At 46.9% G+C, this 22,456-nt stretch overlaps 8 protein-coding genes across 13 annotated transcripts in view; 3 read left to right on the forward strand and 5 right to left on the reverse strand.

Moving 5' to 3' along the window:
• Window positions 1–826: 826 nt before the first annotated feature.
• Window positions 827–1,741, reverse strand: LOC6499707 (mitochondrial import inner membrane translocase subunit Tim22). The gene is made up of 3 exons (XM_001954056.4): window positions 1,381–1,741; window positions 1,101–1,294; window positions 827–1,031 (listed from the first exon to the last, which is right to left on the reverse strand). Exons 1-3 carry the CDS (start codon window positions 1,616–1,618, stop codon window positions 876–878), a joined length of 588 nt encoding a protein of 195 aa, XP_001954092.1. The 5' UTR covers window positions 1,619–1,741; the 3' UTR covers window positions 827–875.
• A 172-nt stretch (window positions 1,742–1,913) lies between these two features.
• LOC6499706 lies at window positions 1,914–4,149 on the reverse strand. Its single transcript, XM_001954057.4, has 3 exons — window positions 2,581–4,149; window positions 2,432–2,528; window positions 1,914–2,370 (listed from the first exon to the last, which is right to left on the reverse strand). The coding sequence occupies exons 1-3, from the start codon at window positions 4,132–4,134 to the stop codon at window positions 1,982–1,984; spliced, it is 2,040 nt and encodes a 679-aa protein (XP_001954093.1). The 5' UTR covers window positions 4,135–4,149; the 3' UTR covers window positions 1,914–1,981.
• Window positions 4,150–4,257: 108 nt separating this feature from the next.
• Window positions 4,258–5,553, reverse strand: LOC6499705 (Golgi SNAP receptor complex member 1). Its single transcript, XM_001954058.3, has 4 exons — window positions 5,412–5,553; window positions 5,164–5,351; window positions 4,713–5,101; window positions 4,258–4,498 (listed from the first exon to the last, which is right to left on the reverse strand). Exons 1-4 carry the CDS (start codon window positions 5,431–5,433, stop codon window positions 4,396–4,398), a joined length of 702 nt encoding a protein of 233 aa, XP_001954094.1. The 5' UTR covers window positions 5,434–5,553; the 3' UTR covers window positions 4,258–4,395.
• A 312-nt stretch (window positions 5,554–5,865) lies between these two features.
• Window positions 5,866–8,353, forward strand: LOC6500879 (cleavage and polyadenylation specificity factor 73). The gene is made up of 5 exons (XM_001954059.4): window positions 5,866–6,042; window positions 6,109–6,270; window positions 6,341–7,632; window positions 7,698–8,140; window positions 8,199–8,353. The coding sequence occupies exons 1-5, from the start codon at window positions 5,975–5,977 to the stop codon at window positions 8,286–8,288; spliced, it is 2,055 nt and encodes a 684-aa protein (XP_001954095.1). The 5' UTR covers window positions 5,866–5,974; the 3' UTR covers window positions 8,289–8,353.
• LOC6499704 (cleavage stimulation factor subunit 2) lies at window positions 8,319–9,824 on the reverse strand. Its single transcript, XM_001954060.4, has 2 exons — window positions 9,549–9,824; window positions 8,319–9,485 (listed from the first exon to the last, which is right to left on the reverse strand). Exons 1-2 carry the CDS (start codon window positions 9,683–9,685, stop codon window positions 8,375–8,377), a joined length of 1,248 nt encoding a protein of 415 aa, XP_001954096.1. The 5' UTR covers window positions 9,686–9,824; the 3' UTR covers window positions 8,319–8,374.
• A 364-nt stretch (window positions 9,825–10,188) lies between these two features.
• On the forward strand, window positions 10,189–19,334 carry LOC6500880. The gene is made up of 6 exons (XM_001954061.4): window positions 10,189–10,615; window positions 12,450–13,535; window positions 13,595–16,312; window positions 16,377–16,498; window positions 16,558–17,567; window positions 17,649–19,334. Exons 2-6 carry the CDS (start codon window positions 12,675–12,677, stop codon window positions 18,425–18,427), a joined length of 5,490 nt encoding a protein of 1,829 aa, XP_001954097.3. The 5' UTR covers window positions 10,189–10,615; window positions 12,450–12,674; the 3' UTR covers window positions 18,428–19,334.
• Window positions 19,335–20,405: 1,071 nt separating this feature from the next.
• On the forward strand, window positions 20,406–21,488 carry LOC6500881 (gastrula zinc finger protein XlCGF67.1). 3 transcript variants are annotated; one of them, XM_032449927.2, is made up of 2 exons: window positions 20,406–21,287; window positions 21,343–21,488. In XM_032449927.2, the coding sequence occupies exon 1, from the start codon at window positions 20,532–20,534 to the stop codon at window positions 21,252–21,254; it is 723 nt and encodes a 240-aa protein (XP_032305818.1). In that variant the 5' UTR covers window positions 20,406–20,531; the 3' UTR covers window positions 21,255–21,287; window positions 21,343–21,488. The 3 variants fall into 3 exon arrangements, with proteins under 3 accessions (XP_032305818.1, XP_001954098.3, XP_032305819.1); XM_001954062.4 differs by having other exon boundaries at window positions 21,349–21,488; XM_032449928.2 differs by having other exon boundaries at window positions 20,406–21,007; window positions 21,054–21,488.
• LOC6499703 overlaps window positions 21,421–22,456 on the reverse strand; it is a 53,926-nt gene continuing 52,890 nt past the window's right edge. For all 4 annotated transcript variants that reach the window (XM_032449923.2, XM_032449922.2, XM_032449924.2 and 1 more), the window contains one exon: window positions 21,421–22,447. In XM_032449923.2, coding sequence (XP_032305814.1) covers window positions 21,749–22,447 — 699 coding nt within the window. In that variant the 3' untranslated portion in view covers window positions 21,421–21,748. The remainder of the gene's footprint in view (window positions 22,448–22,456) is intronic.

The raw sequence follows: 22,456 nt of genomic DNA on the forward strand, positions 1-22,456 counted from the left end.
CTTATAACACGAAAATATTATGTCTGTCTATGACAATATAATGATAAAAAACTAAAAATTAAATTGACACAAAAATGCAATGTTATATTAGACCTTGTAGCCAAGATCTACTGTTGAGTTCTACTTCAAAACAGATATGATCTCTGTCGCCTCTTATCCAATTTTATTTCTTTCATCAAGCCGCACGGGCTGGTGAGGAGAGAAAAGCACATCCGTGGCAGAGTTCCATGTGCTTAGGAGACGTTCTTCTGTGTTTAATTTAATGATTAAGGCTTTTTTGCATATCTCGGTAACTGCACGCGACCCAACCGCAGACTTGCTGCCAATAAAACCCGTTTTAAGATGATGCTGCTGCGGTTGATGTTGCACTTTTGCAGCTGCCACTGAAATCATGCTCATCCGCGTCTTGAAACAACGCGCGAATGCCGAAACCAAAGGAGGAAACCCTCGCGAGAAGCACTGATCTATACCTGACCGCTGCTGAAATCGAACTGAAACTGGAAATTCGAATGCCACTGCTGGTGCTGCTGCTAGGAATCGAGATTCACGTTCCCACAGGCTGGACACAGTCCCCACCGCAACAAACAAAAACCGGTCGGGGGCACTCTGGCCGAATTTGAAATCGAGACTGTGGCACATTGTTTATGCCACACAGCCGAGCCTACGATACAATATGTGTGCCTTTTGATGAGAGCATTATTAATGGCTGGCAGCTGCACTGTAAATGTCAGGGCTCCCTGACCATACCCCATCCATGCAGCGGAAATGGGGAGCACCAATCGTGATGCAGTCATTTCCTTGGCGGCAAAGTTTCAAAGAACGCACGTTAGTTGAAAACAAACATTTATACGATACATGGTAACCAAAAGAAAAGCCTATCTAGAATGCATATAGTAGTCGATGGCCGTGGAGAAGGCTGCAAATCCTAGGCCTCCGATTACGCCCGCCTTAATGCCCGCTCGCAGGCCAATCAGTCCGCCGGTAATGCCTCCAGCATATGTACCATTTCGCCAGTCCGTCACTCCTCGATGCTGAAGGATTACAGAAAAAAATATGTTTAAAAATGCATCTAATCTTTGTCCTTTAAAGAGGAAACTTACGCTTTCAATGGTGCACTCAACGGCAGAGAACACGGCACCGATCAGGGCAAAATTCTTGGCATAGGAGTGGGTGGTTCCCCTCATCTCCCGAAAAACCTCACGAGCCGTCTGTTTCTTCTCATTCGCGAAAGGATCAGCCATGTTGGGATTGACAGAGGCACTAAACAAACCCAAGGCAGCTCCCAAACCATAACCTATTTAAGAAAAAGAATGCATATAAATTTGTATTTCATATCCACTTTTTTAAATCGCTCCGGTTTAATGCCCACTGTAGACTTACCCATAACACAGGCCATTGCGCATTTGAAGCCACAGCTCTCCACCGCGGTCTCGATGAACTTCTCTTCGTTGGTCTTGATTTTTACAGGCCCATTGCTCTTGGGGATTACAATATTCTCGCGGTAGCGCTGCATATTCCCAACAAACTGCATGGCCATCTTGTCCAGATCGGCGTCATCAAAGAGGCGAGATTTCGGGGCTGCCTGAGCATTTATCCCGGCGTTCGGCAACACGGACATCTCCGTATAAAATCACAGTTAATGTTTTTATTCAGAAAAAATGGATTTTGTAATGGGTCAAACGTGTTTGGAAAAGAAAACGAAATTATTATCACATCGCTTCACAGCTGATTGCTAGAGACGGCCTTTTATAATGATTTTTTGTTATCGATATACAAAAAATACTAAAATATATTATGACCGATAGACTAGCGGGAAAAAGGACGACTTTTGAAATGAGAAGATTCAATAAACCTCTGATAAGAATTAAAGTATATTTTAAACAATAAAAACAAAACTGGCAGCATAGAAGATATTTGAGCTCAATAACAATTATATTGTCTGTGTGAAAATAGAAAATTATGTATTACAACTGTACTCAAATTAATTTGGCGACTGCTCGTTGAATCCTTGTTCAATCACGTAAATGCGTTTGTTAAAATCCGAAATGGTCTTCTTAAGGCCAACAATACGCTTGCGTTTAGATACCACGTCTGCCATGCACTTGTCATAGTCGTACATTAGAGCCGTTTTGAAGAGTAGTCCTCCTTTGGCCTCCAGCTGGGCTCGCTGAAGTTTCAGATTGGCGTGGACCGCCTGTAGATTGGTCAGCAACTTCCGCAGCTCGGTGCGACGTTTTATGAGATCATTGTACTCTTTCTTGGCCTTCGACAGGGAGCAGGAGATCATATCCCGTTTCTCGCGGATGCAGGTCTCCTCGATCATTGACTTCTTGTAATTCGACTGCATTACAGCCACATCCTTGCTCTTTTCTGTGGGAGTAAGTTCGGATAGGATAAGGATATAAAGTTATATTGGAGAGCCCAGACATACCCTCAAGCAACTTGCTCAACTGAATAATAGACTCATTGGCGCACAGTAGCTGGGAAATTGTCAAGGTATCTGTGACCCTCTCAAATCTAGTGACTTTCTGTGGAAGAAGTTTAAGAAACAAGAGATGCTTTCTAATGACAAGAACCCACTTCGTCCACAAAGGCCAGAGCGTGTAGGTTTAGGTTGAGTTCATAGCGCTTCTGGCTGATTTGGTTACGCATCTCCAACATCTTCTTCATATCATATTCCAGGGCTCGACGTAGCCTCTCCATGTCCCGATGGACGAGGGTCTTGCGCATGAAGTTATCCAGATACTGCTCCTCGCTGTAGGAGAGGACCGAAAGGGAGTTCAGCTCCAACATCGCCTTGTGGGCCGCACTTAAATGATTGCTCTTCAAGGTCTTAACGCGCTCCATAAGGAAGTCCACCAGATTGAGGGCTGCCATATAGCGGATGGCCTCGTTGTCCGAGTCCTCCGGGGTTAGGGTGGCAAAGTTCTGGAACTTGCCCTGGCGCCGATAGTAGTCGCAGACCACATTGTTGAGGGAGTTGTTTGTGTTCTTTTCGACCATGAAGTCGTCTACCTCCTGCTGCAGAGCGCAGACCAACTTGTGCTTGTCCATCAACTTGGCGATGTTATCAATTGATTCCACCTTGGAGACCACCATGTTGATCAGATGGTGTACAAAATCGTAGGTAAGGCGATACCAGAAGGGCTCTTCCACCTTAAGTGTAGGTTCCCTCTTGTCCTCAACGTGAACCTCCGCGACCTCGGCAAACATGGCCATTGTGTCCGGCTCCTCATCGACAACGGGTCGCTTTTCCTCTTCCGGTTCATCAGGGAGATCCTCAAAAAAGTCTTCCTCCTCTGAGCTAGCCTCCTCTTCGGATCCTGCTCCTGTGGCAGCAGCAGCTCCACCAGCCTGACTGCCCTCGGACTCCCCTGACTCGCCCTCTCCCGCTCCCTCCTCCTGTCCAGACTCTACGAAGTTTCCATGATCGGAACCGGTGGGGGACTCTGCTTTAGGAGGTTCGGGTTCGGTGGGCTCCTCCGTTATGTCCAGCGAAATATCAGAAATGCTCGGCAGACTGTCAAAAGTACGAATAAATTCCCCCTTGAGGGAGGTACCCAATCTCGGCAAGGGAGTGTCCTCGCTGTCCGACTCAACTTTCTCATCTTGGGTGTCCTCCGGGGACTCCGGCATCTCCAAGTCATCATATTGATTTATAATTCCCTTCATTTCGTCAATGTCGTCTTCGCCGAGACCGTCTTCGGCGCCCTCAGTCTCTGAATTATAGGAACCCTTCTCCGAAGACTTCTCCTCCAACTTCATGACTGGTTTCGGCTTCTGGGCCTCCACTAAGTCTAATTCGGCCTTTTTCTTCTCATCCTCAAACTCGAGCCTTTTTTTAATCCTCTCAAGCTTCAAGCGCTTGCGTTCTTCGTTTTTATCCTGAAGTCCTTTTACAGTGATTCGAGGCTCTCCCGGCTCTTGCTCCTCCACTTTTATTTTCCCCTCATCATCGCCTAAAGTCTCTCCCTCCCCTGTAACCTCGTTTACCTGCTCCCCAACAACTTCCTCCTGTGGAGCCTCTTCGGAAGCCCCAGTAAGAGGAGCAGAATCAGCGACAGAAGCCGCTTCAGCAGTTGCTTCAAGAGCTGGAGCGGCCTGGGACACTTCTTCGGGTTGACTCTCAGCCATTCTTTGAGGGTGAAACACTGGGCTTCTTTAAAAAAATATAATCTTGTGTATCTGTATTTGATGTTTTGAACCCTTTTTGAAGATTTGAGATTGTTTGTAGATGAAGGCTTTGGCACAAGGTGCTTCGTCTTATATAATACATTTTATTGCTATCACAAGTTAATCATACACATATACCGTTGGAGAAAACAAACGAAAATAGTAGATGTCCGTACTGGAGTGGGGTACAAGCTCTATCTTTGGCCGAAGGCAGGAGAGACACTAGTTGAAGGCGTACAAGAGCAGCAGGATAACACAGAATCCAATCACCGCGCCCAGGATTAGCGAATCGCGTCGTTTTTTAATATTTATGCGCTGAATAAGACTGAAAAGATAAAAGATAATGGTCAATGAGTGAAAACCTTTTCATCAAATAAAGTAAAAGTAAAGTTAAGCAATGTTATGTCTAATTTTAGTTATTGAATGTTGACTCATTTGAAAGATAAAGATAAAAAAGGGTGGAACTATACGGAAAGAACAACCGTATGAAAAGATAATACTTTACACGTAAAATACCAAATATATATGCTTTACCCCACCTGGAAATCAGCGGAAACCGATTCGAGATGTCGTTGAAACGGGTCTGCAGCCGCTTGAAGGCCTGGCGTTGGGCATGCAGGTGATCTCGTGTCTCGATAGCGATATTGATCTGGTCGTTCACCAAATGGCTGGCACTACTCAGGTGACCGCTCTCCTTCAGATACATCTCCCGCCTGCTCAAGCCGGAGATGGAGGGACTGCCGGAGCTAGTGGCCAGACCAGAGCCGCGAAGGAGCTCCTCGCGCTCGATGCGCATTGTGTGATTGGCGCAAATTTTGTTGAACTCCTGGCGATAGCCCTGCAGGATTTCCCTGTGCCGTTGCAGCGTGTGCATGGCGGCGGCCCCCGAAGCAGGCAGGTCTGACATTGATTCGTTCAGGGAGGACAACTAAAAATGGAGTGATTCATGAAATATATGCGTCGTTATCCGATTAACTGCTCTTTTTGAACCTTCTCCAGCATTTGTTCGATCTCCTCGGATAGCGAGTCAAAGACATGCTCGCCCAGCAGCGGTGATGTGTCAACACCGCCTCCCAAAGCTCCACTTCCTCCGCTACCGCTACCTGCTCCAATTTTGCTGAATGCCACAAGCTTCAGGTCGATTTCGTTTTCCAGGCTTCTCGCCTGTTTGCGCAGCACTGTCAGAAGAATCGGGTAAATATTGAACATTTATGGAACTATGCGATCAGAGAACATACCATCATAGCTTGATCCTCCCATTTGTCCAAATTAATTTCTTTATTTATTCGCCTTTAGTGTGGCAATCAGTATGACCAGTCCGGGAGTATGTGAATTAAACAATGGCGCCAGTATTGCCAGGTCATGAATGAGAAGAACAATTTTAAAATTATGTAGAGTTTTAAAAGCGGAAATTGAGAGATTTTATTAGTTTCTTATATAAATTTGAGTTAAACGATGTAATTTACTACTATATTATATCTTCAAGTAATTTATTTATTAAAACTATGACTAATAACAATTACCAAAGCAAAACATATTTGTGCTTTCATTAACTCTTATATCTTAAGACATAAAGTAATGATTTTATAGTGAACAAATTTAAATAAGAAACTCATTTATAAGAGTTATATTTAATTTTAAATTTAATCCTTCTACTTTTTTCCCGCCTAATGATCAAAATCACCTGGACTTATCGATAAGTTATCACTGATGGAAAGTGCTGTCACACTGAAGTAGCGTTGTTTCATTGCCGGCGATTTGTGAATTTTATGTTCTTGTTTATTTTAATAAATTTGACAGAATGACGCAGCCGACAAGTGATGCTCGAGTGCCAGATGAAGAGAGTGATCTTCTACAGATCAAGCCCCTGTAAGAGATGTCAAGTTAAGACCATAAAAGCTATGAAAACTATTGGGAAATTATTCCTTCTTTCAGCGGCGCTGGCCAGGAAGTGGGTCGCTCCTGCATCATGTTGGAGTTCAAGGGGAAAAAGATCATGCTCGACTGTGGCATTCATCCAGGTTTGTCTGGGATGGATGCTCTCCCCTATGTGGATCTCATAGAAGCGGACGAAATCGATCTGCTGTTTATTTCGCAGTATGTACCTTCACTAATTGGGAGTCAAAAAGTGTCTTACAAGCAAAATCCGTTTAAAAATCCCTTCCAGCTTTCACCTGGACCACTGTGGAGCTCTGCCATGGTTCCTAATGAAAACCAGCTTTAAGGGACGCTGCTTTATGACCCATGCCACGAAGGCCATTTACCGCTGGATGTTATCAGATTACATCAAGATCAGTAACATATCCACCGAACAGATGCTGTATACAGATGCTGATCTGGAGGCCTCTATGGAGAAGATCGAGACCATCAACTTCCATGAAGAACGGGACGTGATGGGTGTTCGTTTTTGCGCATACAATGCCGGACATGTGCTCGGAGCTGCCATGTTTATGATTGAAATTGCCGGTATTAAGATTCTGTACACCGGAGACTTCTCCCGCCAGGAGGATCGTCATTTAATGGCAGCCGAAGTGCCGCCAATGAAGCCCGATGTATTGATTACAGAGTCTACCTACGGCACCCACATCCACGAGAAGCGCGAGGATCGTGAGAATCGATTTACATCGCTGGTGCAGAAAACAGTGCAGCAAGGTGGAAGGTGTCTGATACCTGTCTTCGCTTTGGGCCGAGCCCAGGAACTGCTTCTCATCCTCGATGAGTTTTGGTCCCAGAATCCGGATCTGCATGAGATTCCCATCTACTATGCCTCCTCGCTGGCCAAAAAGTGCATGGCCGTCTATCAGACGTACATCAATGCCATGAACGATCGAATCCGACGACAGATCGCAGTCAACAATCCCTTTGTCTTCCGGCACATCTCGAATCTGAAGGGCATTGACCACTTTGAAGACATTGGACCGTGTGTTATCATGGCGTCGCCCGGTATGATGCAATCCGGCTTGTCTAGGGAGCTCTTCGAAAGTTGGTGTACAGATCCCAAGAACGGCGTGATCATTGCCGGTTATTGTGTGGAGGGGACATTGGCCAAAACTATACTGTCTGAACCCGAGGAGATCACAACCCTGTCCGGCCAGAAACTGCCCCTGAATATGTCCGTGGACTACATATCATTTTCTGCCCACACAGACTACCAGCAGACCAGCGAGTTCATCCGCATGCTCAAGCCCACTCATGTCGTTTTGGTTCACGGCGAACAGAATGAGATGTCCCGCCTTAAGTTGGCGCTGCAGCGCGAATACGAGGCGGACGCCAGTACGGATATTAAGTTCTACAACCCGCGCAATACCCATGCCGTGGATTTGTATTTCCGGGGCGAGAAAACTGCCAAGGTAATGGGAAACCTAGCCGCCAAGAATCCCGAGGTGGGAAGCAAGCTCTCAGGTGTACTGGTTAAGCGGGACTTTAAATACCACCTGTTGGCTCCCTCCGATCTGGGCAGTAAGTAGTACCTTAATCCTAGTGTAAGTCTTTGAATATTACGATTTATGCCTCTTCTTTCCCAGAATACACTGACATGAGCATGTCGGTGGTTACCCAGCGGCAGTCGATTCCCTGGGGCAGCTCCCTGACCACTCTGGAGCTCCTGCTAGATCGTATTGGCACCGGATGCGTCGAAGTTGTGGAGCCAGAGCGAAAACTAAGGGTCTTCGGATGCATTGAGCTGACTGTGGAGCAGAAGATCATTATTATGGAGTGGCAGGCGACGCATGTGAACGATGTATATGCGGATGCAGTGCTGGCATGCATCATGCAATCGGAATTGGGCGGCACCAACCTAAAAGGTGCCACCAAACAGACTAAGTCCGAGGATTCCCGCTTCAGGGAGTGCCTCATCGAGACCTTACAGGACACCTTTGGCGACAGCTGTGTGCCCAAAATGTTCAAAGGCGACCTGCTCCCAGTAGTTGTCAGCGGCAAGCGAGCGGAAATTAACTTGGACACACTGGTATGATGAATTCCACTTCTTTGAGATCATCTTTTAAACTACTCATCTTAATTTCCAGGCTGTCCACTGTGCAGAGGACGATGTCCTGCGACAGATGCTCAGTACAACGGTGCAGAAACTGCATCAGACTCTAGTCTCGGCCCACTGATCAGCTCGCCATTCCAAAACAAAATAAATCTCCGAATGTGAGAATGTTCTTTTATTGATTTGAAATATTTGTTGCAATTTTGTAAATTATCGCTGAGTGCTCTTGGCAATCTGCTCCTTAAGCATGAGGATGCTGGCACGCTGCTCAGAGGGCAGTTGGGCGATCTGCTCATCGGATAGCTGCAGCACCTGCATGATTAAAGCCGCCTTCTCCTGATCAGAAGCATCCGACGGCAGTACCCCATGGGCCCCCAAACGGCTCTGCAACTGTTGGGCGGCAGCCTGTTGCTGCTGCGTTGGCGGTGGTGCCTGGGGCATCACCTGCGGCGGTGGCTGCTGCTGTTGGCCCGGCCCAGCTCTTAAACGAGGATCCATCGGGCGCTGACGCGGATCGCTAGGATAGGGAGCCGGGGGCGGAACCTGTGGGGCAACCTGGGGCTGTTGGGCAGGCATCTGGGCTCGGGTCCTTGGATCCATCAGCGGTGGTGGCACCGGATTAGGCATCACCTGGCGCATGTCCTGGTCAATATTGCGGCCCATAATCCTCGGATCCATGGGCATCGGTCCACCCTGGACCATGCGTAGGTCAATATCGTTGGAGTGGACATTGGAACTGAAACCGGGACCAGGCACAGGCATGGGCTGAACTTGAGGTGGCGGCTGCTGCGGCATCTGCTGCTGCTGGGGAATGGGAATTTGCTGCTGTTGTTGCTGCTGCTGGTGGGGATTGCCGCCCAACACAGGAGGCATCTGATTCGCCTTGAAGAGCATGCCCAGGGCCTGCTGCGGATCTACGATGCGCATGACCACCATCGCCTGGAGCAGGGCGTAGGCCAGCTGCGGATTCAGCATTAGCATTTGCCTGGCTTCCGACGGATTGCTGACGATGCACAGCTTCATCTGCTTCATCAGCTCGTACATCTGCTCCGGTGGCAGGGAAGCCACCGTTTTGGTGATCAACTCTGGGGCATCCTCTGGCTCGCAGGGTTCTCCGTAAGGATTCTCCACCTGGGGACCCTGCAGTAGCTGCTGCATCTCCATACGCGATTTTTCCGTACAGGCATTGTCCACGCGCAGTGTCCGACCTCCGATTTCATACCCATTCAGGTTCCTCATGGCGCTCAGTGCGGTTTCCTGGTCCTTGTACTCGCAGAATCCAAAGCCCTTGGGCTTGCCACTCTCCCGATCGAACACCAGCCTGTCAAAAAAGAGGATTACTTTCCATTCTTCTTAGGATATAGCCCTAGAATTCAATTCTTACTTCAGAGACAGCACCGGTCCAACTTCGCTGAATATCTCCTTCAGCTTCTCTTCGGTGGCCTCGTAGGGTATGTTGCCCACAAAGACCGACCTCATGGACTTGTCCATGATACTTTGTTCCTGCGCCTTGTCTGCCATCTCGTTAAATATTTATTAATCCTTATTATTTGACTATAAAAACTCAGTAACCGCTGAGAAACTTTCAGAAGCCGATGCCGCACTCTTCTTCTTCTAAAAACACAATTACCACAAAACGCTAGCCAAATAGTGTTGTCGTTTTAGCCTTTTTCGCCATTTTAACCTGCTTCATTATTTTAATATAATTTTAAATTATTATTTTTATGATGAGAGCACAATATAAATCGGAAAAAATAGGTTAAAATTTATGCATTGCCTTAATTCTAACATATTTTGCAAATATCTCTGAAAGTTATACAAGTATGTCTTCTTATATCGCATAATCAAGCATCCCAACTAAAGCCTGTAAAAATTATAGAATTTTTTATATGCTCATCTACAGTTTTCAAATGATCAACTTTGTTTAATATATCCCCCAAAAGCAGTTATTTTATAAAAAAGAAATAGTAATAATGAAATGAAAATAATAATCGATGGCCGGAGGTAAAAATCGATTTAAAACAATCAATGCTAGCATGGATTACTGTTCCAGCTCTACTTCCACACATCTGGCAACACTGTGGTGTTGTAATTTTTTTCTTGTCGCAAGGTGAAGACGAATTAAACGGTTTTTGCAAGTAAAAAGTTGATTAAAAGGCTCCGATTGCGCACCAAAGTGTAGTTAAGAAAGGAGTTAATCGGTTACCAAAAGAATTGCCGAGAAAATCGGTCGAATAATGCATGCAAAGCGCGATTGAAAATTTTACTTTGTGTGTAGCCGAGGCGCACGCACACGCACACGCACTCAACACACTCGTACAAACACACGGACGGACCGAGAGTCGGAGATAAACGCAGCGATGGCCTCGCATTTTAACTTGAACATATAAAAGCTCATACAGCTTGGTGGAGAAGCAGAAGGAGCGCTCGCACATAATAATACTGAATCAGGTGCATACTCTTTTCAAGGATACCTGCAACCAGGCACGGCCAGACGGGCCAGAACGGGCTGCAATTACCTGGCGTCCTCTCTTTCTCCTCTGGAATAATTGTCATCCGCTTCCATGGACGAAATCGAAATCGAAATCGATTCAATGGCAGCACAGCCCAGCGAACAAAAGCGGAATTATGTGCATTTTTAAATTGTGTCTACTTTCGGGGTATACCTCTCAGTGTGTGTGTGTTTGTGTGTGTGCCTGTAATTATGAGAAACGGAAAAGAGAAGCAAAAAAAAAAACACACTCTGTGGCCAAGATCACTGACATTAACATACACACACCACGGGTTATCGCATTAGCATTCTGAAGCAAAAATATAAAAAAGAATTGCAACTCTATTCTCTTTGTGGGGTAATCTTCAACAGCAAGTACAATTATCATTGTATCACTGTAGTTGCAAAAAAATGTCTTCGATCTGTATGTATTGAACGGCCGAGTGTAGGCCTTCGTACATCATCCTAATATCCGGTTTTTCTTTTCTTAATATACACATGTTTCTGCTACAATTTCCAAAAATGAAAAGAAAGAAAAACAATAAAGAACTGGAATATTTTGAGGCTCTAGTTTGTATTTTTTTACCCGCAAGTATTTCTGTTTTAGTTGGAGGGGCACGACCAGAAAGACAACCTGCGGGCCTCCTCCAGTGAAATTAGTGTTTAATTGTGAAATTTAAACGCATTCATTAAGTGATTTCGTGCTCCACGCACTTTCTGCTCTTCGGAGCTCATATCATACACATTTTCGGGTGTGTGTGGGTGTGTGTGTGTGTGTTTGTGTGTAACCTTTGGAAAGGAAAAATCAATAGCAACAGACGTAGACATTTGTTTGCCGCTGTTTAAACATGGGTACATCTGCATGTGCCGTGTTCATGTACAGCCCTCCATCCCCTGGTCAGCAGGAGGAGGACGAGCAGCAGCAACCCTTGCAGACCCCCAGTTCAGACTGTCATGCCAAAAAAATTAAAATAAACAGGCGAGCAAACAATAAATATGCTATAAATAAAAGCAAAAGTTCGCGATTCCCACAAACAATAAGATAAAAAAAAAATTTAAATGAGAAAAAGAGGAACCCATAACTCGTCATCGGGGCCGGGTCGTTGCCTCTTCCTCTGTTTCTCCTTCTGCTTCTCCTACATATGCCACTGCTGCTGCATCCTCCTGTGACTCTTGCCCATTGCCCAGTGTGCTCGCTCAGAAAAGCTGCTCCAGAAGTTGTCTCAGTCCCACCTCACACCTACCTCAGTTCTCTGCGATGGCCAGCATTCCAATCCGCCACTTCCATGCTGCTCCCACTTGGAAGCTACCGACTCGTCACACAGCATTCGATATTTGTCCGAATACACATGTCCTTATTGTGGAGGGTTTTAGAATTAAATATTTTCCGCATTATGAGAGGAGTGACTTGATTAGAAAACATTTTTTAGCAACAATTAAGTGATTAATTGGTGACTATTTTAGTAAGAATTAAATTAAATGTGTTGATAAATCGTAAAAGTTAAAAGTTTATGGTTTTTTTGGTGATTGGACAAGAGTTTGTTGAAATGTAGTTATTCCACAGTTTGTTTACAGAAACCTCTCAAACCAATCCCCTCCACCACCTTTTGGGGCCAAACTCCACATTCGTTAAGATTAAGCTTCACGCATTCCTTGCCAACTGATCCGACGGATCGCTGGGCGGCGCATTCTTGGTGTATCAACTTACTCACCGCGGGGCTGATATCGGAGCGCAGATTGGCGCTGGCACGAGTGATTCCACAAACTGAATTTCTTTTTTGTTCTTGGTTGCAGCTCGCACGAGTCGGATCACCAGAGGAGGATTCAGAGCACAATGGCCGCCCCACCAAGGAGAGAAACTCTGAGCGTTTTATGACTCTGAGCGGCAGCGAACCGAGTGATCCGTCGCACTAGAGACCGAGGCCAGCCCTCCCTCCCTCCACGAGCCGAGAGAGAGGAACGAGGAACAGAAGAAGTTAATAGTTATCACTGAGATTCAGAATTCAAGCATCCGCCAACATGGTCGACAACAGCGTCCAGTGCCCCGTGTGCACCTTGTACCTGCACGCGGGCATGAATCTCTCCGATCACTTGGAGACTCATCCCAAGGAGCAGGTGATCAAGGCACTGGTGCAAATGACGATCGTTGGAAGTGGATCTGGGAGCGGCGGCAGTGCCCTGGCGGCCGCTATGCTGGCAGGAGCTGGGGGCGGTGGAGGATCAGGTGGTGGTGCAGCGAATGGTGTTGAAACCATTGTAATAGATGACAAAACAGCTATTACGCCTCTAAATGTCGAAGTGAAACCAGTTGTGACAGCCAAATCCATATCAGCTGGAACGGCACCAGCGGTACAGACGCCGCCGGCGCCGCCGCCACCGCTCTCCTCAACTCTATCAACGCCCGCCACCGCCACTGCCACCACTACCTCCGCCGCAAACAGCTCCAAGTCCCCAAATAGCAACAAACTGAGCAATCCACCGATAAAAGCACTGAAATGCGCACCGCCCCCGACTGAGGCGCGAGCCAACCCATCCGCACATCCCACCACAAGCAGCATGTCCAGCAGCAGTCTGTACCAACCGACTCTGGTTACCCCGGATTACCGCTTCAATCAAGCCCAGCAACAGCAACCGATATTTGGGCGTGGAGGCAACGCTCCGACAGCCACACTGGTGATTCCCCAAGTGCCCCAACAGCACTTTCTCACCAACCCCCAGCAACAGGCACATTTTTCCGATCAACAGCAGCAGCAGCAACAACAGCAGCAGCATCAACAACAGCAGCCGTCAACGCAACACCAGCCTCCACAGCAGCAGCAGCAACAGCCAGCCTTGAAATACACCTACGCCACTGCTTTGCCGCCACCACCGCCGCTGCAGGTAATTTCCCACAGTCTACAAATAGATTGTCCTTGAATTAATGCGAATTTCGGTTACAGCTCTTTACGCAGCAGCAGGCACTGCCGGCAAACGCTACACAAAACAGTTCGCCGCCCCACGTGAAACCTCCTCCCGCCTATGGAGCCGCTATCAGTCAAATACGATCTCAGCACAACCAAAACAAACAGCAGCCACAGCAACATCAGCTACAGCCGCAACAACCACACGTAACCGTGCACCACAATCACAACCTAACCCTGACACCACCGACAGCAGCAGCAGCAGCAGCGGCATCATCAGTAGGACCTGCAGCTGGCAAGCAGCTTGTTTCGAACAAAGCTCATACGGAAGTTTTCCTAAATCCCCCACCACCGCCGTCGCAAGCACAGATCCAAAGCCTAGGGCATCAGCAGAATCCAAATCTAAATACGCATGCTAACCCCCAGCTGCTGGGAACGTTGCACCAACCCTCCGGCAGACTGCACCAACAGCATCAGCCGCTTGGGTTGCAGGCCTACGCTTCTGGCTCAGGAGCCAGCAACAGTTGTAGCTCCACGCATTCGCTTGCGTCCAACTCCACGTCGGCCAGCATGCGCGGACATCGTCAGACCAACTCCCCCTTCGGCGCATTGCTTAATGCCGCTGCGGCTGTGGCCTGCCCCTCGCCTGCCTCGTCGACGGCATCTTCGTCAGTGCTGCGCTACGCAGAGTCGCCGGTGGCCCACTACTTGGAACGCGAGAACGGAGACTTCATTGTCCAGGAGACACCCAAGCACATTGTGGAGTGCGTGGAAAAGGAGGATGGCGAGTTCTCGGTGATTGAGCGTATATACCAGTCGCCGCCGAGTGTCCTACATATCCATGACGACGACGAGGACGATGAGGAGGAGGAAGATGCTGAGGAAAACACCCACGAAGCACCCTTGGAGGACGATGATGGGGATGATGAGCGAGAGGAGAACAGTCGAAGTCGCACCAAGGCAACAAAAAAGTCACGCAAAACGAAGTCGAAGCGAAACTCCAAGCGTCTGTCGGACGAGGAGGAGTTCATGAGCATCAGCAGTGGTTGCGAAAGCGAGCCGGAACGGGAGCGGAAAAAGGATCATCAGACTGCGAACTCCACAGCGGCTTCCCTTCCGCCCTTGAGCACGGCTCCCTCAACGAGCAGGGCGGCGGCAACGGCTACATCGCCATCCAATCTAGCAGAAAATCATTCCAGTTCTGCTTCAAATTCCATATCCGCCAGCACCACTACCAAGTCCAAGAAGAACCGGATTACAGTGCTCAGCGACGTTCCGCTTAACATGAATGAGTACCTCGATCTAATGGGAAATATTGTGGCGTCCAGCCGGATTGGGGCAGCTCGTCCCTTTGCCGCTGTGGCTCCGATTCCATTGGTCAAGGTGGAAAAGGAGGAGCCGCTGGATGAATATGACAATGAAGCGGAGCAGCAACCGCTGGAGCAGAAGCCCAGCTTGGAGCATGCCACCACTAGCGTAATTCGAATGGCCAGTACCTCGGCGGCGGCCACATCCGTTTCCGCCGAGGACCTCACGCAGCCGCCACCCATGAAAGTGGAAGTAGATCCCAATACCAAGCTCCTGCCGCAGCGCTTCTCTACGCCGGCCCAGCAACTGCGTGGACCCAAGAAATTAGTCATTAAACCAAAGGCGACGGCGACGGCAACAGCGACAGCCACAGCGACGAAAAAGACTGACACCCCATCTTCCTCCAGCAACAGCAACAGCAGCAGCAGCAGCAACCCAACCATATCAAAAGATCTGGTGCAAGTGAAGAGTGAAAACGTAGAGGCTCCAACGAGCAGTAGCATTCTGGAAAAGCACCTGACCACCAACAGCGGCCGCAAACTGCTGCACCATTCGGCGGCGAATGACGATGATGCCCGCGTCCTGCTGGAGTTCGCCAACTCGAAGCAACCACCTCCATTGGCTGCCGCCAGCACCACTTTTGTGGTGAATGCCAATACCGGATTCCCCTCGGCCGGATCCGTTTTTGCTAGCACCTCCAAATCAGCAGCTTTAAGCAAGCCAGAAGACGAATACATCCTTCCAGACAACAACAACCTAGATGTGGATGAGATTGTGATATCCTCGTCATCTTCCTACGCTTCCTCAGCGGCGCAGGTGCAGGCCGCGCTCCAGCCTCCGGACTTTAACTTCCTGTACCACCAGCAGACCACAAGCACTACCACAGTCACCACCGGTGCATACTTCAACTCCTTCTCCAAACAGCAGAATCTCCAACACCATGGAGCGAGCGATGCCACCAACGCAGCCACTCTGGCCTCATCTTCGAGTAATTCCATGGACCACGACTCAATGAACGCCACATTCCGTGTGGCTAAGACTCAATCGCAGTCCTGGTATCAGCAGGATCACGACCAGGATGCACAGAATCAAGGTGGTGTGGGTGCCGGATCTGGTACGGCTTCTGGAAATAATCACGGTCACGACGTGGTGACCCAGCCCACTAACTTCAATGCTGCTCTGGCATCCGTCGATTGCTGTAGTGTGGCCCTGGACGGCGATGCAAAATATCTGGATCTGGACGCCTGCAAGCGGGAGCAGCTGAGCAGCAGCAACCTGCCCTCGGCTTCTGCGTCCACATCGACCACGTCGTCATCGTTTGCCGGAGCAGGTACGGAGAGCAGCTTGGTGGGCGGCTTGAACATTCGTACAGACGAGAAGATGCCCGCCAAGGGTGAAATCTCAGAGCAGGAGAGCAACTGCGATGTTGAAAACTCATGGAGTGAATCGGTAATTACTCTTAGTCATGTTTACTAAAATATATCTTACAGAAAATACATTTGTACGTTTTCAGGTATACGGAGATATTTCTCAGCGGTACTTTAGAAATCAGTTTTCCGGAGGATACAATCCAGAGTGGCGTCAGGACTATTTTCCTTCTCACGATCTGAGCGGTCAGCCACGAGAGCAAAAGCAGTGAGTTCTAAACTTTCTTTTCAAGTAATTATTTATATATATCTTTGCAATCCTTTCAGTTTCGACTTTAATGCGCTTGATGATGAGGCCTCATCCAGTTCTAGAAAGAGCGACCTGTTAGATGTTGACCCAACGGCGGGCACCACCTCCTCCATTTGCACTTCCACGTCTTCGGCTTTGCTGGCAGGTCCACCCATAGCCTCGACATCCCGGGCAGCTGCCGAGGCGGAGGCGGCTGCCATGGCAATCGCCCAAAGGAAACAACACCGGCGCAAGCTCTACAAATGCCCCCATTGCGCGTCTATCTTCGAGAAGCTAAAGGATCGGAATGCGCATATGATTGGAGAGCACAACTATGTCCGTCAGAACCGTCGGCTCATCTGCACCCAACCGCAGGTGGGAGGTTCCGAAATGCTTCCACCCCAGCAGCAAACAATGCTCCTACCACCGGCAGAGGGGGCTGCCCTCCAAGAGGACTCCAAAGACGGCATTGTGAAAATCAAGCAGGAACAATGCCAAGATAAGACGGAGGTAGATCAAATGCACGCCAATTCCGAACTGTTGTCCGATGTCAAGGATTCGGAACTACTGGGAATCGGGGATGGCGATGGAGACGAGGATGGCGAGGGTGATTTTAAGCCACCTAGCCAGCTGGATGAAAAGATCGTGTTACCACCGTTGGCCATGACTACTCCGGCTGCTAAGCTAGCAGCGCTTTATCGGATGCTCATCGCTTACAATGAGTCCAAGCTCGGCCAAGAGCGGAACAACCTCAACGAGCTGGAACAAAAGGCCATGGAGAAGTCAATCTTTCTGTGCTACGTCTGCCGAACCGACTTTCCGTCAGTAAAGCTGTACGATGCCCATCTCACCGAGCATCCGGCCGAATGCTTCACTTGCGGCAAGAAGTTCTACCGCTGGAAGAACTTTTCACTCCATCTTAAGCGCCATCTCGGGTGGAAGGAGTTTGGCTGCTATGTCTGCGACAAGAAATTCGTGGTGCGTAGCGCTCTGGTCGAGCACATGCGGATGCACACAGGCCAAACGCCTCTTAAGTGTAAGATATGCGGTAAGTGAAGTATGAAAAGTGAAATTATATCAGCGAAATATCAGCAATAGAACCTGACTAACATATTTATCCAACACACAGGCAAGAAGTTCAAACGCTACTCGAATCTAACACAGCACCGAAAGAGGCACACCAAGATGATCCTGCGCAAAAAGGAGTATGTGTGCCATTGCGGCGAAGTGCTGCCCTCGAAGGCTCGCTTCCTGTGGCACAAGGAAACACACGATCTGAAGCCAAAGTGCTGTCCATACTGCTGCGATCGATTCGTACATGCGAATTCGCTCCGCCGTCACATTCGTCTGGCGCACTCGGAAAAATTCGATTATTCCGAGCCGATTGAATGCCCGATGTGCAAGCAGACTTTTGCGAAGACCTCGATTAAGGCCCACATGGCAACGCATTCGACGGATCCACAGTACGACTGCACCATCTGCAACAAGAGCTTCTCCACCAAGTGGAACCTCAAGATCCACTCATGGGTACATGCCAATCGAACGGCCAAGCCATTCAAGTGCGAGTATTGCCCGAAGGCATTTGTGCGCGAGCTGGATTTCAAGAACCACATCAACGCGCACAAGCAGATCAAGCCGTATACGTGCGAGTACTGCGGCTGCAAGTTCATCCGCAAGTACAATTACATGCGGCATCGACGCGAGCACCACGGAACGAAGAAGTTTACATGCGATCAGTGCGACAAGACCTTCCACCGGCACTACTATCTCGTTGAGCATAGGCGCATGCATACCGGCGAGCGACCCTTCACCTGCACCATTTGTGGCAAGAGCTCCACCACCAAGACCAACCACAACAAGCATCTGAAGATCCATCACTCGCGCGATCCCTTTACCGTCGAGGTTTAATCGAACTAACGTTTAATCCAACCATTAACTAGGTAGTTGTTCATGATTCTTCTATGTGTGTAATGTGTGTATGTGGTTATAACAAAGAAAACAAAACAAATTAGTATTACTTATCGAACTATACGGATAGTTTACATATATGCGAATGCCAACTCTTGTTGAATGGAAAAAGAACAAGAAATCACAATTATCACAATAATTACATTTTACTCATTATACATTTTGGATGTGGTTTAAGAACGTAGCTAAATGTGAAAGTGTTCCCCTTCACTTCCTTTTCCTCTCGATTCGAATCGTATTCGTTTCGCCCGCTTTAATCCCATTTAATTTAAGTTTTAGTTTTAAACACACTTTAGTGAAATGGCATACCTAGTTCAGTGCAATATACATCGATTAATTCATATGTCGCGATACTTTCATTAATGTAGCTTAGTTCGCATTAAGTTTTATCACTTATTGTATCACTTATCGTGCATGCCCGCCCAAGCATGCCGACTAGTTAATTTAAGTTAGCCGCAATTGGTTTTTGAACATTCGAGTTTCCCCCTAAACTTGAGCACATTTTGAGCGAAAAAACACATACACTGAAAACGAATACCCATCTATAACTTGTTATATATTTTGTATTTTTCTAATGAGGAGGCGATCAATCAATCCCCTCTGCCAGCAATCGAACGTAAGCGAACACAACTGTCATATTGGATAAAAATTTCGATGTACGTAGCATATTCTTCATTTATAGTAGTTGCAACTTCTCTAGGCTATTTTAAAGGATTGTTTCAATGGTTTAAAGCAGTAATTAGTTAAAATTTCTAGCATTAAGTAACACACCATCTTTTAAGTATAAATGAAACTTCATAATACCATGCATCCGTGCTAAAATAATAACGAAACAAATGAAAACAAATTTTAAATATTTACAACTTACATTACAAATTTCAATGAGATCTAATGGAAGAAAACTCATTCTATGGAAGAAATAAATTCAATTTATGGATAATTAAAAAAAATTCACTTTTTAATGGGCGGGGTTTTGGACACAACTGATAACACCGTTGAAAAGTTTAAAACGGGTTGCTTTTGATTGAAAGTTTGAGACATTTTTTTAATGTTTCCATAAAAGTAAAGCAGTTTAATATTATGGAACAAGTTCGGAACAATTTTTGACGCAAAATGATGCAGAATCAATCTACAAATCGTTTAAGGCATTCCGCTCTAGAATCGGATGGAAATTGGCGAAGATATAGCCATCGCTGGGGGCCATATTGTCCTCCCATGCACTTTTCACAATCCTGGAAGGGGATTCCCCAGAAAATATGACGAAAAATATAAAAAATATTTTGTTCCTAGATTTTGGTGCAGAGTGATGGAGAATCAATCTACAAATCGTTTAAGGCATTCCGCTCTAGAATCGGATGGAAATTGGCGATGATATAGCCATCGCTGGGGGCCATATTGGCCTCCCATGCACTTTTCACAATCCTTGATGGGGATCCCTCAGAAAATGTGACGAAAAATATAAAAAATATTTTGTTCCTAGATTTTGGTGCAGAGTGATGGAGAATCAATCTACAAATCGTTTAAGGCATTCCGCTCTAGAATCGGATGGAAATTGGCGATGATATAGCCATCGCTGGGGGCCATATTGTCCTCCCATGCACTTTTCACAATCCTGGAAGGGGATTCCCCAGAAAATATGACGAAAAATATAAAAAATATTTTGTTCCTAGATTTTGGTGCAGAGTGATGGAGAATCAATCTACAAATCGTTTAAGGCATTCCGCTCTAGAATCGGATGGAAATTGGCGAAGATATAGCCATCGCTGGGGGCCATATTGTCCTCCCATGCACTTTTCACAATCCTGGAAGGGGATTCCCCAGAAAATGTGACGAAAATCTAAAAAATAAAAGGTAAGTGCAAGATATGATTGAGGTGTTAATAGCTTTTAGGAAGTTTTTTTCGATCCTTGAAATAAGAGTCATTCCATATAACTCCCATTTACATATCAGAAATGTAAAGTAACTTATATATTTTATCCCACACACAGGCAAAAAGTTCAAACGCTACTCGAATCTAACACAGCACCGAAAGAGGCACACCAAGATGATCCTGCGCAAAAAGGAGTATGTGTGCCATTGCGGCGAAGTCCTGCCCTCGAAGGCTCGCTTCCTGTGGCACAAGGAAACACACGATCTGAAGCCAAAGTGCTGTCCATACTGCTGCGATCGATTCGTACATGCGAATTCGCTCCGCCGTCACATTCGTCTGGCGCACTCGGAAAAATTCGATTATTCCGAGCCGATTGAATGCCCGATGTGCAAGCAGACTTTTGCGAAGACCTCGATTAAGGCCCACATGGCAACGCATTCGACGGATCCACAGTACGACTGCACCATCTGCAACAAGAGCTTCTCCACCAAGTGGAACCTCAAGATCCACTCATGGGTACATGCCAATCGAACGGCCAAGCCATTCAAGTGCGAGTATTGCCCGAAGGCATTTGTGCGCGAGCTGGATTTCAAGAACCACATCAACGCGCACAAGCAGATCAAGCCGTATACGTGCGAGTACTGCGGCTGCAAGTTCATCCGCAAGTACAATTACATGCGGCATCGACGCGAGCACCAAGGAACCAAGAATTTTACATGCGATCAGTGCGGCAAGTCTTTCCACCGGCATTACTATCTTATTGAGCATAGGCGCATGCACACCGGCGAGCGACCCTTCACCTGCACCATTTGTGGCAAGTGCTCCGCCACCAAGAGCACCCACAACAGGCATCTGAAGATCCATCACTCTCAGAATCCCTTTACCGTCGAGCTTTAGTCAAAACTAATGTTTAATCTAACCACTAACTAGGTACGATGCACCCTCAAAAGGTCTATGTAGGTAGCATATTCTTTATTTAAATTAGTTTCAGCTTCTTTAGGCCATTTTGAAGGATTGTTTATGGGCCTGAGTTTTGGACAAAAATGATAAATCCTCTGAAAAGTTTGAATCAGGTTGTTTTTATTGAAATTTTAAATATATTCTGAACATTTTTGTATTCTGAACATTCAATATTAAGAGAAGAAAAAGAATGGAATGTGGTCGAAAAAGTTTTTAAGTTCTACGGTTAAATATGGCCCGATTCAATTGAAAGTATTTAAATGATTAACATAACTGGGATCAATGAAATGAATAATTTATACATATTCTATTATGTAATTTTAGAAAAGTATTTGATGAAACAAAAGTGCGTGTATCGCAGAGAAATTCCTTGTATAAGTATGATTTTTGTTTTGATTATAAAATATATAAAAATTGTCAAGTAATTTTGTTTACTTTTTCTTTGTGAACATCCTGTCGTTGATAAGAGCCTGGTATACAAGTTTCTGTTGTTTGTTGCTTTCAAACAGATCCACTTCGATTAGATCATATCCCTCGTCAGATTGAACGCTCCTATTAGCATGGTAGTTCTTCGGGTAGTGAACCCGGGCAAATAACTCCGTATATTTGCAAAAACATGCCTTTAAGGACTGCACCACGGACTTATCGTTGAAATTCCTATTCCATTTCATGTTGTGCAATTTAACGCGAAAGGAGCGCAGCGGAAACATGCGCAGTTGTTCTGGCATCACTTTGAGATCATCGTAGGGAACACTTTCGGTGTCGTGGAAATCGATGTAGAACACGGTGGCATGATGAGTACTGGGCTGAACCTCTTCTATAGTACCCCGGTACCACTTTTTGTCCTTTGAGTACTTAGCCAGGCACAAGTCGCCTAGCTTGGGGAGCAGAGGCTCTGCCATATTGATCAGAGCGCTTGTTTCCTGAAGCAAACTAATGTCGTGCTTGGTGAACTCGGAGAGGCACGGCGAGATCTGGAGCTCCGTGGGAGACAGAATATTGTCCACGGTGCACATAAACTGATTAACGCCGGTGGGCAAATGGTGCGTTTTAAAACTGCTTCCAGCTTGGTAAAACGACCGTACAGTAGAAGTATCGAGGGGCGAGAAACCCACTTGTTGACTCATATCCTGAAAATA

The sequence above is a fragment of the Drosophila ananassae genome, chromosome 2L (assembly GCF_017639315.1).
Source record: "Drosophila ananassae strain 14024-0371.13 chromosome 2L, ASM1763931v2, whole genome shotgun sequence".
NCBI classification, from domain to species: domain Eukaryota; kingdom Metazoa; phylum Arthropoda; class Insecta; order Diptera; family Drosophilidae; genus Drosophila; species Drosophila ananassae.

Excerpts from the sequence above, each read along its gene's own strand:
- LOC6499707 (XM_001954056.4), bottom strand. The coding sequence starts at position 1,618 with ATGTCCGTGTTGCCGAACGCCGGGATAAATGCTCAGGCAGCCCCGAAA. Across the intron at positions 1,295-1,380 it reads CGCAATGGCCTGTGTTATGG|GTTATGGTTTGGGAGCTGCC; the intron begins GTAAGTCTACAG and ends TTTCTTAAATAG. Across the intron at positions 1,032-1,100 it reads TTGAGTGCACCATTGAAAGC|CATCGAGGAGTGACGGACTG; the intron begins GTAAGTTTCCTC and ends GTAATCCTTCAG.
- LOC6499706 (XM_001954057.4), bottom strand. The coding sequence starts at position 4,134 with ATGGCTGAGAGTCAACCCGAAGAAGTGTCCCAGGCCGCTCCAGCTCTT. Across the intron at positions 2,529-2,580 it reads CTCTGGCCTTTGTGGACGAA|AAAGTCACTAGATTTGAGAG; the intron begins GTGGGTTCTTGT and ends CTTCTTCCACAG. Across the intron at positions 2,371-2,431 it reads GTTGAGCAAGTTGCTTGAGG|AAAAGAGCAAGGATGTGGCT; the intron begins GTATGTCTGGGC and ends TTACTCCCACAG.
- LOC6499705 (XM_001954058.3), bottom strand. The coding sequence starts at position 5,433 with ATGGGAGGATCAAGCTATGATG. Across the intron at positions 5,352-5,411 it reads GGGAGGATCAAGCTATGATG|TGCTGCGCAAACAGGCGAGA; the intron begins GTATGTTCTCTG and ends TTCTTCTGACAG. Across the intron at positions 4,499-4,712 it reads CGGTTTCCGCTGATTTCCAG|TCTTATTCAGCGCATAAATA; the intron begins GTGGGGTAAAGC and ends TTATCTTTTCAG.
- LOC6500879 (XM_001954059.4), top strand. The coding sequence starts at position 5,975 with ATGACGCAGCCGACAAGTGATGCTCGAGTGCCAGATGAAGAGAGTGAT. Across the intron at positions 6,271-6,340 it reads GATCTGCTGTTTATTTCGCA|CTTTCACCTGGACCACTGTG; the intron begins GTATGTACCTTC and ends AATCCCTTCCAG. Across the intron at positions 7,633-7,697 it reads GGCTCCCTCCGATCTGGGCA|AATACACTGACATGAGCATG; the intron begins GTAAGTAGTACC and ends CTTCTTTCCCAG.
- LOC6499704 (XM_001954060.4), bottom strand. The coding sequence starts at position 9,685 with ATGGCAGACAAGGCGCAGGAACAAAGTATCATGGACAAGTCCATGAGG. Across the intron at positions 9,486-9,548 it reads GGACCGGTGCTGTCTCTGAA|GCTGGTGTTCGATCGGGAGA; the intron begins GTAAGAATTGAA and ends CTTTTTTGACAG.
- LOC6500880 (XM_001954061.4), top strand. The coding sequence starts at position 12,675 with ATGGTCGACAACAGCGTCCAGTGCCCCGTGTGCACCTTGTACCTGCAC. Across the intron at positions 13,536-13,594 it reads CGCCACCACCGCCGCTGCAG|CTCTTTACGCAGCAGCAGGC; the intron begins GTAATTTCCCAC and ends TTTCGGTTACAG. Across the intron at positions 16,499-16,557 it reads CAGCCACGAGAGCAAAAGCA|TTTCGACTTTAATGCGCTTG; the intron begins GTGAGTTCTAAA and ends CAATCCTTTCAG.
- LOC6500881 (XM_032449927.2), top strand. The coding sequence starts at position 20,532 with ATGATCCTGCGCAAAAAGGAGTATGTGTGCCATTGCGGCGAAGTCCTG.